The following is an 18,702-nucleotide window of genomic DNA, read 5'->3' on the forward strand; positions in this document are numbered from 1 at the left end:
CTTTTAAGTTTTGACAACTGTCTTATTCGTTTTCGCAGTTCTTGGACTTATTCGAGGTGGGATTCTTTTTAGGTCTATCTACTAACAGTTTCCAATTCAGAATTCTGCAAAGCTTTGAAATACCAAGAGAATATATCGGAACGTTGTTATACTACAATCTTTGTTGATTAACAGAAGTTGATGTTGGGTTGGGTAAGAAACATTCCAACAACATGCAACAAGTTGTTGCAAATTTGTAACACTACACATTAAAATAATAAAAAGTTTTTCAATTTTGTCACACTGGGATTTACCTTGTATTAGATATTTTGTCTCAACCATTTGCTTGGTATGCTTTTTCTGACACTAGACTTGAAAGTTGCATAAGCAGATGGAAAAATGTCTCACGTTTAAGTTTTGACAACAGCCGTATCTGTTTTTGAAATTCTCGAACAGTCAGAACACGCTCATATAGTACCATAAATTTACCATTCATACAAATCCACTTATTCAAGTTGGGATTCCTTTTAGGTCTATCTACTGACAGTGTTCACTTCAGGATTCTGTTAAGCCGTAGATTACTAAGAGAATATACCCTTCTTTTTTGCAGTAGATTTTACAATTTGGCATTGTAGGAGCGTTGCTATGCTTCAATGTTTGTTGATGTTGCAAGATCACGTTTTTGTGTAGTTTGGTTTCATCATATTCTTGTTAGGCATAATCTTCGAAAGAGTAAGCAAGTTTTATAAGTTCTCTTACTATAAACTGCTTTGAGAAAAAAGCTTAACAAAAGGGATGGATAACAGAAGTTGATGTTGGGTTGGGTAAGAAATATTTCAACAAAACAGACACTCTTTAAGGAGAATTTAGTTGTTACAAATTTGTAACACTGCACGTTAGCACAAGAAAAAGTTTTCAATGTTGTTACACTGGGATTTACCGTTGCGCACCTTATACTGGATATTCTGCCCTACTCAGCTTGGTCTGCTTTTTCTGACACCAGACTAAAAAAGTTGCACAAGTAGATGGATAAATGTCTAAGTTTTAAGTTTTGCCAATTGCCTTATTTCTTTTTGCAGTTCTCAAACAATGAGAACACGCTCATATAGTAACCATGAATTTAAGATCATGTATTGAGGTTAATACCAAATTTCTAGTATTCCTACATATTTCCTTATATCAATTTTGGTAAGAAATATTTGGAAGTTAGGGTTGCCCTGTGTACAGTATAAACTGCTTTCTTCAACAATTATCTCAGTAATTTCGTAACATTTATGTGTATATCTAGTGCCATAAGCTCAGGCTACAAATAACTCAGGTATGAATGGAACTACCATAATATATTTGCAGAATATTATTTCCCAAGACACCAGCAAAAAACGTTTCTCACTTCTCCGCAATCTTATTGCTGAAGAAACCTATTCCACCCTCACTTGATATTGATATTTTAATTGAAAAAAACAAAATAGTATTATATACAATAATAAACTAAAAGGTGATTTCCGGGGTAAAAATGAGAGAGTAATAACTGTGGGGTCAGCTATGGTTCCGCAAGATCATTAATATGCTAAAGTAGTCCCGCTAGGGGGGCAACGGAGAAAGGGGCGGTTGCGGCGAAAGAAGATACAGCACGTAGGTCACTAATGACCGATGCCTTTGTAAGCCGCTAATTTCAACCACTAATTATGTTTGTGGGAATCCATTGTGGGGCGCCTCGATATCGGGATCGGAATCTCAAGAATTATAATTACCTTTATCCCCCAAAAAAAAAGAAAAAAACCGTATTCTCATAATCCCACATCAATGATACTTTTACGCACAACTTTATTTTATACGAATATTTTTTTTGTAGATATGGATGAAGGTGATTTACCACTTCCAGTAGTCCCCGGAAATGATTCTCAACAAGCAGCCATCAATTATTCAACGTTAGCATCTGCAGTGGCGTCGGCAAATGGGCAAAATCATCATCAAGATCCGAGTATTTCATCGACAGAGACGCTTTTAAGAAATATTCAAGGTTTGCTGAAAGTGGCAGCGGACAATGCGCGCCAACAGGAGAGGCAGATAAACTACGAAAAAGGTACAAACAGCAACATGGTGTACTTGCTTTCGCTTGCCCAATACTACATGTATTTGGCGGCAACACAAAAATGCTAAACGCGAAATTAACATTAAAAATTAAATCGATTTAAACACACAAAAGAATTAAAATAATCGAATCGGATTTAGATAGAAATGGTAAAATTGTAAATATAAAAAAATATACATACTTATATCGGTTTTTAGATGAATGGATTAAATAGGTAACGTTGATAGGTAGCTTCTTGTGTTTTCGATCCCTTTTTTTGTTTGAAAGTTTAATGGACATACTCTAAGAGGGGTTCGTTTTATTTATTGCTAATCGTGCTTTAGAAACGATCGTGTCCTATTTTCGCTCTTAAAGCTATGTTATGTTTTATTCTTCTTTTGTATTTTACTAATTTATAAAATAATTTTTGTCTTTGTCGAATGCTATTAAGCAAAATAATGGATGAAAAATTTTTGTATAATATAAATCTACTTAATTAGAGAGGAAAAAAGTTTTTAGAAAAAGATTAAATTAACAGAAATGAAATGAATATCATAGTTCTTTTTTCTGTAATTGTAAATAATTTATATAAAAGAAAGAATAAGTTGAGGAGTAGTTTTTAATATTACTCACATAGTAAAATGAAGCTAAAACATGGTGTGCAGTGATTTTTTTTAAATAAAAGTTTTCGCGCACAAAACGTGTTGAAGAACTGCGAAATTATGAATGTTCTCAGTGATGGAATCTAGTAATTCTGTCCCTGTTATGGTGACGATCACTATTCATTGTACTTCTCGTGCCATCGCACACAAAGTGTTATTTAGCAGTAGGAATTTTTATTTTTAAGTTAATAATTTAAAAAGAAAACATAACGAGACTTGCGCATGAGTAGCCTATTTATCTCGGCGAAAATTTTGTTATATTCACTCACTTTGATGCCTTTTATTTAAAAAAACAAAATTATTGAATATACCAAAATTTTCCTTGCACCAAAAAAAAGATCATATTTGATAATCAAGTGAATAAAAGAACTGTAAGACGTGAGAGAAATGAATTACAATTATTATTATTATTACTATTCGTTGTTTAGAATTAGGTTTACGACATATGTGTGATGTAAATGTTATTCAAAATTGAGAAATAAACGAAATTAAAAGAATTTTTGCGTGTTTATTTAATTTTTTATTTGTTTCTTTTGAACCAATTGGCCATAAATAAAAAAAAAGTATTGGTACAAGGAAAATGCGCCCGAAATAGGTAGGTGAATTTTATTTATTTTTTCAGTTGTCTTATTTTTTTGTTAATGTCACTAACAGAAAATAACTGAATAACTAAATTCCAGCACTGAACAACATGATAAACCGCGTATATACAGTTCTTATAGTGGTAATAACTGTAAATGCCCAGTAGCGATGGCAACTACGTTAATAGCCCGTCATTTCCCACTCTGGCTAACGTAAAGTGACAAGATAGACCTTAATTGTGATCTATAATATTTTCCGTTATTAACCCAACAACTTACGCAATTATTCACGTAGCCATCAGGGTAAATTATTTATTTAAATGTGCCGTTTTTAATTGGTTCGGAAATTAAAAACAAATTAAAATATAATTGCAACTTTCTGAAAATATAGTTGAAGCTAAATCGCTTTTTTTTCGTTGCATTTGGATAATTATTAAGTTCCGTTCATGAGTCGATTCGTGGATGCTATATTGTAGGAGTTTGTGTGTAGGCCTCGTAAAACCGATCGGCTCTTGACCATATAAGCAGATGGGATCGCGATCGTGTACCGCTCACGTTGAATTAAGTCGTTAAGTGGCTTTAGTGTTTCATAATTTTTAATCGGGCCCGCACCGATAATTCGTGTTGACACGATTCGCCCGATACACGATACGCATCGACCGCGGAAGAGACACAAAAAGAGGAAAGAGGAGGTCTCCATAGCGATTGTATCTTCTCCTCACTAAGTCTTTTCTCTTCGACTACACACAACCTACGCTCATCTTTGTTCTACAGTTACTATAAACTTAATAAATTTTAAAAAGATGATATTAAACTCTATATTCTGTTAAATAAAGATAAAACTTTTTGAAGTAATTGAGCAAAATAAAAGTAATGATTTAATAAGATATCTTTAGACTGTTATAATTAAGATAACTAAAGATGTTAGTACAGTTTTAAAAAATATTTGACTTCTTACTGATATCGTTTAAAAATGCGCTTTTAAATCAAACGTGTGCAAATGGCTGTTTATATAACTAAGAGAAAGCTGTAACTACTCTTAATACTATCTGAAGTGTTGCATGCAAGTTTCTGGCATTACCTTACGACAGTAATGGACTGATAAAGTTTGCGAAACGTTCAAAATTTATAAAAGACTAATTTAATATAGCAAAGTTTACATAAAATGAAAAGTCATAACGATTAAAAGATTTCAGAACATAGAGGAACAATAATAATATGATACATTAACTTCCAATCACAAACATGACTTCTGCATTCGAATGGGTTTCAAACGTCTAATTGAAAGCTTCCAGTACTGAGTACAAACTGAAATGAGCTTATCAACAACTCCTAACAAAAACTATTCATCAATCATGGAAATTTAAATAAAAGATGCACATAAGTTGCTACAAACTGTGTGTGAAAAATTTGAGTACTGGAACTAATTCAATATTCTGATCAATTTTTTGAGCAAACTTAGGTTCATTTAAAATCAGATACAGTTTTAAACAATGTACTCATCTGACCTACATTAATCATTAAGTATTTCAAAGTCTGGATTAAAAATGACTTCAGATGCCAATACTCAGCATACATTGAAATCAGCTTAATGAGTCAGTTTTAGTAAGAAACATTTGGAAGTTAGGGTTGCTTTGTGTGCAGTATAAACAGCTTTATAAAAGCTCTACTCTTAATATTATCTGAAGTGTTATGTGCAAGTTTTTGACATTTTTATTCGGCAGTAATGGACTGATAATGTTTCAACATTAAGGAATGATGATTGCATTCTAGAAAAAGCGAACGTTGCTGATAAACTGATAACAAATGCATCCATTACAGAAGATATGCAAGATATTGAATAGGATTTTTTCCAATCTCTGGATGAAAAATTTGAGTATTTTGCTAATTCAAGTTTGTACAAGAAGAGAGATTCGGCATGAAATAAACTTAATGAACGATTCAAGATCATTTAAAAATCCAAGTCTATGATATTGAATGATTCCATAACTCCTAAAACCAACTGGTTTCATCAGTTGCAGTTACAGTCAGATATCAGATACAGTTAAAAATGTCAGGTTTTAAGCAAACTTCTAATTAAAAGATTCCAGTATTCAGCATATATTGAAATCAGCTTAATGAGTGCACTTATGTCTACGATTGAATAAATCCATAACTCGTAACAGCAACTCTTGATCAATTAGGCACAGTTCTGATAACAAATGCACCCATGATAGAAGATATGCAAGATATTGAACAGGAGTTGTTCCAATCTCTGGATGAAAAATTTGAGTTTATGCTCTTGCTTAAAGTAAAATTTTTGAACGATGTTAAATTCATTTAATAATTACGGAACATTATTGATCAACTGTTGACCCTGGCAGAAAAGATGCTTTATGAATTACTGGTACTAATTCTCAAATATGTAAAAAAACTTGAGTTTACGTCTACGAATCCAATCTGTAATTGATTGCAAGAAAATCATATAATTAAGTTTATTGGAATTACCACCCTATAACGTCTAGTAATCCAAAACTTCAATGAAGGAAAATCAATAATGTAAAATATAGTACTGATGTTAGAAATAAAACTAAAACTAGAAACTTCTGATTTATGCCGTGCGTCTATTAAAACTTTGCTTGACGTTTCGATTGCTTGGTTGTAACCTTCTTTAGAATCAAATCAGAATCTGATGAATCAGAATCCGTCACATAATCTCTACTGAAAAGGTTGTGAATTACGGACATCTTCTATTGTGGGTGATGAAGCTTGTAGATACCTGTTGGTGTGCGTTTTGTTCCAATATACAGCCTGTTTCAAACTAAGCGCCTTATTTTTTTAGCCACACTATGGGTACTACTTTCAAAATACATATTTGGCAGTAATATGTTTTAGGACATTCTCTATACGATGGTAATACCACATTTTCAATTGGACGAATTATTTCAAAATGGCGACTTTTAACTTTTATGCTCATGAAAGTTATATTATTATTACCAACAGTCATGTTGGACTTGGATGTTGAAAACAGTCTTAACGGATGTCTTCAGGTTTTGTGGCGTCATCTTCCGAATAGCTGTTCCTACTTGACACATAATTTCTTCTTTTGACACTCGTCTTGGACCAATTGCGAAATTGTAATTTCTTGGCTAATACCGTGTATTTTTCTTTTATCAGGAGAACCATGACTTGATTAATAATCAGTGATTCTACTAGTAAAAAAGTATAAGAGTTTTGAGGGTGCCGGCAACTTTATCCACGATTGTTTTTCTCAAAAACTATCGAACGAAAAAATTTCAAGTTTGAACAGGTGGTAGAATGAGGCGAAAAATGACGGTGTGGTAGGACGCGGTTATGTCGAAAACAACCGGGTGGATTTTAACGCGGTTTTAACCAAAATATGTCAAATAATTGCGTTTATCAAATTCCGTTATCAGTTTTTCAAAGTTTTGTCTCTCCAATTTTTTTAGAGCGATTTACGCGATTTCTATCCAATCGGTAAATATGGTGCTTTTGTGTGTTCCAAACAGGACGTCGCGCCTTTATTTTTGATGTACGTAAAATAAAGGCGCGACGTCCAGTCTGGAACGCACCATCTTTTCCGATTGAACGGCATGGCGTATTACAATTTAATTTTTTAGCGATTTCGAAGATATCGATCTCTAAAGTAAGGGGTTTTGGCACGGATAGTAAAGTATTGATAAAGTTATGCTAGGGGGAAGACGTGTTCGAATTATAGGTATCACAAATTAATTTGTTATAATTAGGGCACGGAACTTTTGTAACAAAACGATACGATTTCCCCCCTTCACTTGTTCTCAGCAGAAAATTTCATACAAAAGTTGTTCTAAATTAAATTCTAAAACGATTTTCTCAATAAAAAATATATATATAAATTTTTTTTTGAGATTATGTTCTTAATTATTGATGAAATCAAAAATTTTTATTAATAATATTTGTTTAGAATTACTTCAGGAACAGTGTTTGTTAATAAAATTTTTTGCTAACTTGAAATTTAAATTTCCCTCTGAATAGTATGCTATCAAAATTAATTATCTCAACAATTATTGTTTTTATTAAAAAATGTTTTAAATAAAATTTGTTTCAATTTCGATTTTGAATCAATTATCTTAATAAAAAAATTTTACATCTCTATTAATTAAGCATCTAAGTGTAATTATGTATAAAAATTTAAAAATTATTATTTTGAGGTTATCTCCTTAATTATTGATTAAATCAAAAAAAGTTGTTGACAAAGTTTGTTTAGAATTATTTAAGGAACAATTTTTGTTAACACAATTTTTTTCTAACTTGAAATTTTAATTTCCCACTGAACAGTAGTATGGTATTCTTTTAATCAAGATTTTCTGAGAACGAGTGGAGGGGGGAAATCGTTTTATTACAAAAGTTCCGTGCCCTGGTTATAATAAATGATGGTTCTTGGGGTAGATTCATCATGTTATAAGTTTATTATACTATCTCGATTTTTATTTGTACCTTTTGAGACGTCAGTTACATCACCTTTAATTCAATTATCATTAACTGAGAATAAACTTCAAACATGTACATACATAAACTTCATAATGGTACGAGTAATGTAGCTTCTAAGTTTCCTGTGCCCCACCACTTCCTAATACACCCTGAAGAGATAATATAGGATAATAGAGAACACATTAAAGATTCTATATCTTATATAAAAACTAGAGCATGCCAAATTCGACGATTAACAAAAGATATAAATTATTCTAAAACATAATAAAAAACGATATAAATTTAAACAGAACTAATTTTCTCTTAATAACCATTTTATAATTTGTTTTGTAGTTGTAATAATAAAAGATATATGTATGAATATATTGACGGATAGAAGCGCGAAATATAAATCACATAAGCGACCATCATCGAACGAAGTAATTATAATAGGAGGGGTCGTAAAATTTTACGATCCCATTGATGGGTATTATTAAGGTCGCGCATACGGCCTCGTAATTGATATCTATAACAGAATCAAATTTATTAGGGCCGGTATTGGAATCAATTGACTATCACGTTTTCTGTTCGAGCTTTTTTTTGCATGGCTCTAGTAAAAGCTTTGTTGGTGGTAAGGAAAAAAGAAAAATTACAGACTTACATTAATTAGCGAGTTTATCGCCCGGGTATAATGTAAATTGCGACGGAAAAACTAATGGATGCGTTTGTACGTCATATCTGATGTGTTGCACGCCACTATAAGAAACATTGTTTGTGTGTGTGTGTGAGTGAGTGTGTGTGTATGTGTTCAGATGCGTTTCATTTTTAACAAACACGGAACTCGGCGGGCAATAAATTTTCAGTCAATTTACTTTTTTTTTTAAATTTTATTTATTAAATATTTGTGGAAGAATTTAAATGAAATTCTCCACGAATTAATTTAATACGAGTTTATTTTTTAAGATGTTAATCATAGCAAAATATTTAGCATCTTAATAACGTTTAAGGGACCGAGAAACGTAAATTGCACACTTAGATAATTGAGGCGGATAATAATACCGGGCAATTATACCATCCTGGCGGCCGACATTGTGTATTAAAATTGCTTAGGTGAACGTGTAAAAAACCATCAAAACGTAGGCGTCCATTATATTCAATTTTATACCCTTGCAACGCAACGTTCATCCTCGTCTTTACCTCCTTTTCTTTTTATTTATTTATTTTTTTCTCATTTTAATATTGAAATGGTTCGTTCTCCGTAATAAATCGTAAGGGTCGCGTGCAATTTGCCCCGACGCGTTGCAATCTCATAATACTTTGAGAATCTGTCTCCATCTCTCTGCAGCACCACCAGGTTCAAGATGAATTTAGATTAAACCCAAGCGGCAATTACAAATTACGCGGAGATCAATTATATCCGGGCGGCAGCCTGTTTACGAATGCAGCTCACGGAGTGGCAGCAGCTCGGCATGAAAAACGCCGATTCCACCCATTCGGTTCTTCTCTGACCCCCATGAACGTTGCTTTGATTGGACGGTATTTTTAGGCACATTAATATTTATAGTCTGTTTGACTTCGCAAATTTTTCGTTCGATACTCTTCAACGATTTTCTCTTAGATATATTGGATATATCGTCGTTGAGACGTTACCTAATGGGATACGACAACCATGTCTAACATGTTCATCGTGTTTCCGTTCATTTTAATCATCTTTGCGTATAATTTGTACGCGTACGTGATGTTTTCTTATTTATAACCATACAGTTTATATTACCATTAATTCGAAATCACAATTAAATTTCCAGGAAATGAAATTATATTAGAAAATTCACCATTTGATAAAGTATGAAATGGTTTAGCAGAATCGGTTTAGTTCTGGAAGTAAGAAGAATGGTGCTAAATGTGGAGCACATAAACAAAAAGAGTTCACTAAGAACAACAGATGTAGAATGCTACGTCTACTTCAATAGAGTCAATGGAAACTGCAGTAAAATGGAATCATGCCAGACAAAAAAAAAAAATAAAGTTACAATGTTCAAAAATCAATGGAAAATATAGAGTAACATAGTTGACAAGTAGATGCTATGAATGATGATAATATTCTGGCACAGAGAGAACACGGATTTTGAACAAAAAGCAGATTCAAAGGCTAAATTGTTCAAATAAATACTTCTTAACACACTAAAAGTGGTTATTGATGAAAAAAGTGTAATCACAAATCATCTGCTTGGCTTCAAGGAGTAACTTAACTATTGACCAGATTCACAGGATCATCACAGATATAATTGAAAAGTTGAGGAAAGAAAGAAAAGTTTGTTCCACTATACACCTAGAATTAGCTCAGGCTTTTGATAGAATGCGGAACCTAGAACTGGTTAGAACCTAGACAGTTTAGACAATTGCTAAAGATTAATCAGGAAAACGCTTACTCTGCGCTGAGTCTGGGATTGCTCCTGTTTAGGTGTATGATGTTCCTGTCCTCGAGGCGAGTGGTAACTCTGGGAGTTCCTTGACGTTTCTTCATCACAAAACCTCCCCTAATTAGCCAGATATTAAGAACTCTGAATACAGCAGACTGGGTGATGGAAAACTGCTCTGCTAGCTGCGTTTGTGTCATCTTTCGACTTCTGCATCGCTTTAACCCTTTGTGTCCCGACGATACTTTAAACTTTAAAGTACTGGTAGTTTTAAACATTCATTTTAAACTGTAGTCATCTATTCGGCGCATTTGGAGCTGTCGGTACTTTCTATTATACAAGAAAGAATCTGTAGAAAAAATGACGCAATCCGCACTGTAGGGTTTTTAGGTATATTTAGCTTATTCATCCAGATGTGAGTTTAGTGAAAAGTGGTGTTGTTGAATTTTATTGTTCAGAAAGGTATCTCTTTAATAAATGGTTATTAAGTGTGATTTGTAAGCAGCTTCGTGTATTGTTTACGTATTGCAATTACAGTTTTCAAACATTTCTTATTTTTATCCCAAAAAAGTTACATTTTGTGTTTGGTACGTAAAAGTACCGCCAGGATAATAACAGGTATAATATTGAGATTGAGAAATAGAAGATGAAGAAGATGACATTGCTAGTGAGGTACCTATGCTGGAAGATAAAGAAGTAGAATAAGTAACTAATAAAAATGGGGAAAGTGACACTGAAGTAGTAGAAATATGTGACAAAGGGCCCAACAAGAACAACAAGGCAGAAATTGATAGAAAATGGAGAAGACGGGAAAAACAGACTAAAATTCCAGTATACCATTATCCAGAGAGAATAATTGGTGATACTTTATTAATCCTACAGGTTATTTTCTAAAACTGATGGGCAACTGTGTGAAAGATATTACCTTTCAAAGTAATTTGTACGCCACCCAAAGGAATAAAATGCTAAGCTTGAAAGAAGATATTGGCATACATTTTTTAATGAGTTATCACAGTTTCCCAAGCTATAACCTCTTCTGGAGTAATGCTGAAGACTTGGATGTACCACTTGTCATACGAACAATGACCCGTAACAGGTTTCAGGAGCTTTTATCATATCTGCATGGCAACGATAACATTTTAAGAATAATACGGATAAACTATACAAGATCCGCCCGTATTTTGAAACACTTAACCATCAGTCTTATTATCATGCCACTAGGCAGTTAGCTTTGGATGAATCCAATCCAACCCAACAATTATTATATATCATCTTAAAGAGAAAGATTGAGCTTTAATTTAGAACAATTCTTATTCCTTAATTTCAATAAATACGGCTTCCAGAAATTTTTAAATTAGCATCTTTTCTGACATTCTTAGGTTGTACGAAAATATAAGTTTTATGTCAACATTTTTTTTCTCAATATTTTTCCAACCCAACCCAACAATTATTATACATCATCTTAAAGAGAAAGCTTTGAGCTTTAATTTAGAGCAAGTCTTATTCCTTAATTTCAATAAATACGGCTTCCAGAAATTTTTAAATTAGCATCTTTTTTGACATTTTTAGGTTGTACGAAAATGTAAGTTTTGTTTCAACATTTTTCTTCTCAATATTTTTTCAATCCAACCTAACAATTATTATACATCATCTTGAAGAGAAACCTTTGAGCTTTAATTTAGAATAAGTTTCATTCCTTAATTTCAATAAACGCGGCTTCCAGGAATTTTTGAATTAGCATCTTTTTTGACACGTAGATTATACGAAAATGTTAGTTTTTGCACAATATTCTATTGCGCAAGTTCAAAAGAAAGAGGAAGTTGTGAATATTGTTCTGCCAAAGCTAGACCCCACTCAAAATCTACTGCTTGCAATGTTTATTTGTTGTAATGAAAGAAAGAACTGTTTTTCTGAATGTCATAATGTGATTTAGCTAAAGCAAGTGTTACTTATTTTCTAACGTAATAAAAATGTAGGAGTATTATTTTTATATTAGGAATAAAAGTTTTTGTATACTGCAACATCACTAAAATATATTTTAATGCTTGACGGTACTCTCAAGTACCAGTATTTCCCTGGAATAGGGGGATTGCATATTTTGCTAAAATTGATTCCAAAGGCCTTTACTGAGTCTATTTTGATAGCGTTTTAATTCCGTCACAAAGTTTCAAAGTTTTTGACTTCTTGGGACACAAAGGCTTAAACAAATCACGAGTGTTTTTTCGACTTCCCATGTCCGAATACAGAAAAATAAATTTGAAAAAATCGTAAGACATCGATTTTTCACCTCAAATTTTGTTATTCTTGCGACCATAAAGCAGCTTTAAGCTGTGAATTAAAGCTTTAAATGTGATACACTTTTGAGCAGTGCAGTTTTGAAAAAAATTTTAATTTCAAATTAAGGTTAGTACAAATATTCATTTATAATTCTACTAATACAACTTATGTACGTTTCTAATTAAGTCAGATTCTTTATGTGCACGTAAAAGAAAATGTACCCAATATTCATTTTGTGTGTTCATTGTGCTTTTTTTAATTACAAAGCGACCTCAAAAAAGTACTCAAACTTTACGTTTAATTCGAAAGGGGGGGCGAGAAGATTAAAACGAAACTCGAGAAAAGAAATTCGTTGGTCGCGGACGTATCCGTTGCTTCTTCTTAGCTTGGTGAATTTGAAAAATTAATTTCCGATGTTGGTTCAAGAGTAACGAGCCCTGAGAGGAATTCTGTGTTTCATTTAATTATTACCCCCCGAAGGTCTAGAGGTCGCGGAGCATGAAAAATAGGAAGTAAAAAAAAGAGAGGAGGAAACCGGGGAAGAAAAATCCCTCATTTAGCCTCCGAGTAGAAGGGGGCCATTAAAAAGTTTACTGCCAATGCGGTTTATTAACCGAGCTTATAATTCTCGTTTTTACTTTCCGGCCTCGTTCCGTCTCCTTGATACATTAGTACATTAGTATTCCGTTTATGGCCGCGGAATATTCAAAGAAATACGGCCTCCTCCCTTCGTCGTCGGCGACGACCACCGTTTTCGGCATTTAACTTAATAAATTTATTGCATTCCCGCCGTGAGAGGTCTTTGCCCACGGGTCCTTTATTGCCGCCGCACTTTACAGGCCATAAAAGTATCGATAGAATGAAAAAAACAACGCAGACGTTTCTTGAGTTATAGTTTGCGATATCCTCTTTTTTTGCAAAAAACCCGACTTTTAAAGTGGTTATTCTTCAAAATTATTGAGACATCAATCGTTAAACCATAAAAATTTATAATTCACGTGAAATATTATACTTATTAGCATACTCTTCGTATATGCTAACTATACGAAGATGGTAATAGTTCTCGGTGTTTGCGTTATAGTCCGCGTTAACTCATGCTTTTCCCATCATTCCGCGCGGATGATTTACTGGTTTGAACTTGACCCGAGAGAACCCCGTCTTCGGCAGCCAATAAACACCCGCTCGTAAATAAGGTTACATCGGTACCAATTAAACGGCCCGTAACGAAATATATGTAAATTCGTGGACCGCGGGCGGCAAGCCACAGCCACTCTCTACACCGACGTTCTCTCTTGAATAAGTTGTTTCGGCGTAGGTGGACAGCCGGACCAGTCTACCGTTTCAGATGCCATCGGCTACTTGTTCGAACAAGCTACCGAGATCCCGGCTTGTGTATTTATTATCGGGTTCGATACGCGGAATTTATACACTGCTGCGTTGAACCAACAACAATGGAATTACCGTTTTCCACTACCAAACAACTTTTTTGTGCTAAAGGCCGAAGAAATATTTTAGTATCTAATAAGAATTTTACTTAAGAAAATAATTTTTTTTAACTCATTTTTGATAAAGATGTAACAACGTTACAACATACCATTGCGAAATTAACCATCTTATCCCAAGTATAATGCAACGATTTAATGAAAACGTTTTCAATGACAATGGAAACTGTCAATTAGTAATCGAGAAAGCTACCAGATTTAAATCTTCGACAATCTATGTGGCAATAATTAGACCCATTATCGCCTATGCTTCACTGGTTTGGTGGCCAAAACATAGCAAAAAATCACAAAACAGCACTACAACCGAATCCTACTCCCTACTCTGTCTCACACCACTTTATCTGTATATACAAAAAGAGGTAGCTTAAGTGCCTTATCACTGAAAACATGCTCTTCACTCAAGCTGAAGTAGTGTAAACTCAAAGGACATCTCGAAATTCTCAGGGATCCATGTTTAAACCACTTGATTGAAATTAAAACAGATCATACACCGACAAAGTATAATTTCGACCAGCCATATAAGGTCATGTTTAGAAGCATTGATACTTGGACTAAGAGTGAGCCACCTGGTGCACCGATGCTTCAAAGACAGTTGGATCCGGAGTAGGTATGAACATTACTGGATCAAATAGCCGTGTTAAGTTGCCCCTAAGCACGGATATAACAATTTCCAAATTGAAATTCTTGTCATAAACTCCTGCACCGTTTTGAACTTATAAAAGGGACATAAAGGTGCATCGATAAACATTTTCACGGACAATCGGGTCGGCCTAAAGCCAATTCAGGCCTACACTTGTCAATCCGCACTGGTCAAAGAATGTACAGACAACCTGAAAAAAATCGCCAGGGGCAAAGAAGTTAGTCTATGATGGGTCGAAAGTTACAAAGACATTGAGGGAAATAAAAAGGCGAACAAGAGGCAGCGAGGACGTCCTTTATTGGATCCAACTACAAATGGGTCACTTAAAACAGGTAATTAATACATGGGAGGCCTCAAAGATAGCCTTGTACAGAATCAGAATTAATGGTAATAACAAAGGATCCCTCACACAAAATATAAATTGCACTTATTTGGGAGTGAAGGTATCGAGCACCAGAGGTCTACATCAAGAAATCTGTACGCCAGCAAATAAAGCGCCAAGAATATCAGTTACTACAGTGAGCATATCTGGAGAAATAAATACATGTCAATAAAAAGTAAACTTCGAATCTACAAGTCAATTGCAAGACCAGTTCTAACATATACACTGGAAATTCGAGTAGACATCGAAAACAAAAAGTATTTTTAAAAGTGTTGAAATACCATCAATACGAGGTTGCTGGAGGGACCATGTCGATAGAATGGAGCACGATAGATGGGAGAAATGGGTAAGGTTAAGAAAAAATCGAAGACACTTTCTGGTCGATCGTTTAAGAGATAGCATGCAAGCTAAACATCCGCATCTTAAGAGGCTAATAATAGAAAACGCAACACTTTATCTTAATAAAAATAGGAGACATAAATCCAGTAATGGTACATACTTTGTGTATCAGGTATGAGTAAAAAAATTTGAGGGATTGTAGGTCTCCTTTATCTAAATAATAAATTCTTTGTAATATAAATTTGAGAACTGCTGGATAAAGAATTATACTAAGCAGGCTTTACTTATGTATTCGTCCACATAATTTCATTAATCAACTGATTACCGATGGTATTTTGATCAGTTAACCACTAATAAAACTTAACCCTTGGATGATAATCTGCCGATAATGACTATTGAACTTTTGTGAGATGGAATTGATACAGCAAATTATGATGTAAAATTCATATGGGATGTATTTCAAGTTTTGCTGATTTGCCCGATCGATTTCAATACGTTCCAAAATTTCATCTTCATGAGTGAAATCTCTTTGAGGGCCGAAATCTTCCATTTTGGATTGTAACTGACCAGTTTCTCGAAGTCTTTGAACTACATTAATAAACGTTTCTACATTGGCAACCGGCAGCTAGGAAATTGCACAAAAAATTGTAGTCTTGCAGCATTAGCGCTGAAATCGCATTGACCATACAGCAGGACCATATCAGTATATTCATTGTTTATATACAACATTATTAAGAGATTGCCGTTAATGTGTCAAATTAAAGCAATACATAAGTAAAGCTTGAAGTATAATTCATTCTCCAGCAGTACTTGCAAACCATTAACTCAATCGTATCATATCTTAAGAAGGACAAAGAATGTCAAAGAAGAAGGACATTGCGTTATGAGAACTTTTTATTCAGAAATAGGAGACCTATAACCACTCAAATTTTTTCTACTCATATTTGATACACCCTGTATGTCAATATACTTTTGAAAGTGTAAACGTCATTGTCACATGGACTAACAAATAAGTATAAAAGTGTATTATTTTATGAGGAATTTAAAACAAAAAGTTAAAGAACGTCAAAGATTTGGGTTCCAACTAATCGTGTCGATAATAATATTAAGTTTGAGCCAAATGAAGCAGTAAATGAACATGACCAAAGCCTACATCAAATTACGACAACACAATGCAAAGAGTGTAGTTGAAGGATACAGGGAACCAAGGCAAACGATAAAGAGAGTATACAGGAGATAGAAGAAGAAACAACATAGAGAGTGTCCCACGACGTGACTGCCATAGCTTGGGAGTGTGTTGCTGGGGCGATTTCAAGTCAAAAATGTCTAATGAACATACACCCAAAACGCTATCGTAACCTAGCTACAAGCTGTTGATTTTGTTATTATTAACAAGTCCAGGTGGCTGTGAATGATAATTTGTTATTTATTGTTCAGCAGTTCCTTGGCCAGCAAAGTCACCAGACTTTAATCCCTTAGATTACTTTTTATGGGGAAGATTGGATGAAAAGTTTAGTTTATGCAAAAAAAAAACAGAGAACAACTAGTAGCTAGAATTATAGATACCGCAGAAACTATTCGTGCTGATCCACATCAATTCTAAGAAGAGCTAGACTATACAGCAACTGGGTGGACATTTTGAGCAATTAATTCAATAAAACTGTATCTTTTTACATGGTTTACTACTACTTATTTAAAATTTCAAATACTTGTAGCTCGGTTACGATAGCGCTTTGGGTGTACGTTCATCAGACATTCTTGACTTGAAATCACCCCAATAACGCACTCCCAAGCTATCGCAGTCAAGTCGTGGGACACCTGAATATCCTTAATAATAATAAAGATATACTCAAGAGACTGCTTCGAAGAACTCTTAGAAGGAGCACAAGAAAAAGAGGAAATACTGACTTGAGACATGAAAATCTTTAACTTTTATGGGATATTTCAAGCATTTAAATGGGAATGCGTCCATTCAGAATTCGTCCATTCAAAAAATGCACAGCATTTTCTGCTTTGAACGAATATGTCTTTAGGCTAGTGGCAGCAATGAAAGTACGACTTCTCTTTTTTGAACGACCTTGACTTCGAGAGATAAAAAAATTAAAGTTTGTTTCGTCTAAATAGATTATGGGCATGTTTTCACTTTTAAGCTCAAGCAAACTTCTTATGTATTCAGATGTTTTTGTTATCACTTCGACGGTGTTGATTCTTTCCGGTTCAAAACGTATTTGTTTTAATGTAAACATGAAGCCATTAAGGTTGCAACTGCTTAAGTGTGATTTTAGAATTTTCTTCAACTTTAAGTTCAAAGAAAGTGTGATGTTCATCTGTAGATTTTATTTTATGTTTTCCTTCTCTCTTTCCTTCTTGATTTTTTACCAATCTCAACTGTTGTTTTTGCAACACAAAGGCATTTTGTAGATAGTTTGTTATCAGTGCTAATTTGTAATTGATTAATGTCATTTTGATTTCGATTAATACCAATTTGATTATGACAGTCGCCATATTTGTTTTGTTAAATGCCATTTTGAGTTTGATTAGTGCCAATTTGAACTTGAAATGGTATAGAACTAACACTAGCACTATCACTAGAACTAACACTGGAACAATATAATGTTTGAAAAAATATTTGACGTTTTGGATGCCATGTTGCAACCTTCTTCAGAAAACTTGTTTCTTAACCAAAAGTTTCTAGTTCTAGGTCTAGTGTTAGTTCCAGTTTTAGTTTAATTTTTAAATTTGTGTTTACATTTTGTTAAAACTTTGATTACACTTAATTCTGTTTTTACGCGACAGATACGTTCCCAATAAATTCGCGTAAAAGAAAATCGCGTAAAAAAAGATACGGTATTTATGTAAAAATACGGGATAGGTTCCGACATTTGAAGAATCGGTTAAAATGTTATGATTAAGAAAGATAAATTCGGTTACTTTAATGTGCTTTTATTTAATAAAACTTACTTAAAAATAATAAATAATTCATAAGTTGAAATAATAATAAAATAAAAGTAAAGAAAAAATCATTATTTAGTGAAAAAAACGAAAATTAATTTCTAATTGCTATCACTTTTCGATGCGCTTTCCTTCTCAAGCTGTGCTGCCGCGTTAGTGGTTCTAGTCACAAATTCTGTTATCGATCGTTGTGTTCCAGGTTTGATAAGGCTGTTATACAATTCACGATAACTGCCCATTAATAATTTAATGTCTCGTTGAAATTTTGTAGATCTTTCTTCAATAGGATCATGCTTTTGAAAATGATCGCATAATTTAGCAGCGAGTTGTAGTCCTTCTTTGATTACATCTGCGGTAAGGGTAGGAATCTCTTCGTCAATTTCACTGCATTCTTTATCATCGGGAATCTCAAGCGCTAAACTAATGATTTCATCATCAGTAAGTGCTTTAT

The 18,702-nt window shown here is 33.6% G+C and overlaps 2 protein-coding genes across 5 annotated transcripts in view; one reads left to right on the forward strand and one right to left on the reverse strand.

Annotated features, from left to right (window-relative positions):
* The window catches only part of LOC111418068 (TBC1 domain family member 15-like), a 245,047-nt gene that overhangs the window by 136,797 nt on the left and 89,548 nt on the right, over positions 1 to 18,702 (reverse strand). The gene's annotated exons all lie outside the window — the stretch shown is intronic.
* LOC111418066 (dachshund family transcription factor) overlaps positions 1 to 18,702 on the forward strand; it is a 198,862-nt gene that overhangs the window by 130,676 nt on the left and 49,484 nt on the right. For all 4 annotated transcript variants that reach the window (XM_023050497.2, XM_023050498.2, XM_071199707.1 and 1 more), the window contains one exon: positions 1,832 to 2,062. In XM_023050497.2, the coding sequence (XP_022906265.1) occupies positions 1,832 to 2,062 (231 nt within the window). The remainder of the gene's footprint in view (positions 1 to 1,831; positions 2,063 to 18,702) is intronic.

Source organism: Onthophagus taurus, chromosome 11 (genome assembly GCF_036711975.1).
Source record: "Onthophagus taurus isolate NC chromosome 11, IU_Otau_3.0, whole genome shotgun sequence".
NCBI classification, from domain to species: Eukaryota; Metazoa; Arthropoda; class Insecta; order Coleoptera; family Scarabaeidae; genus Onthophagus; species Onthophagus taurus.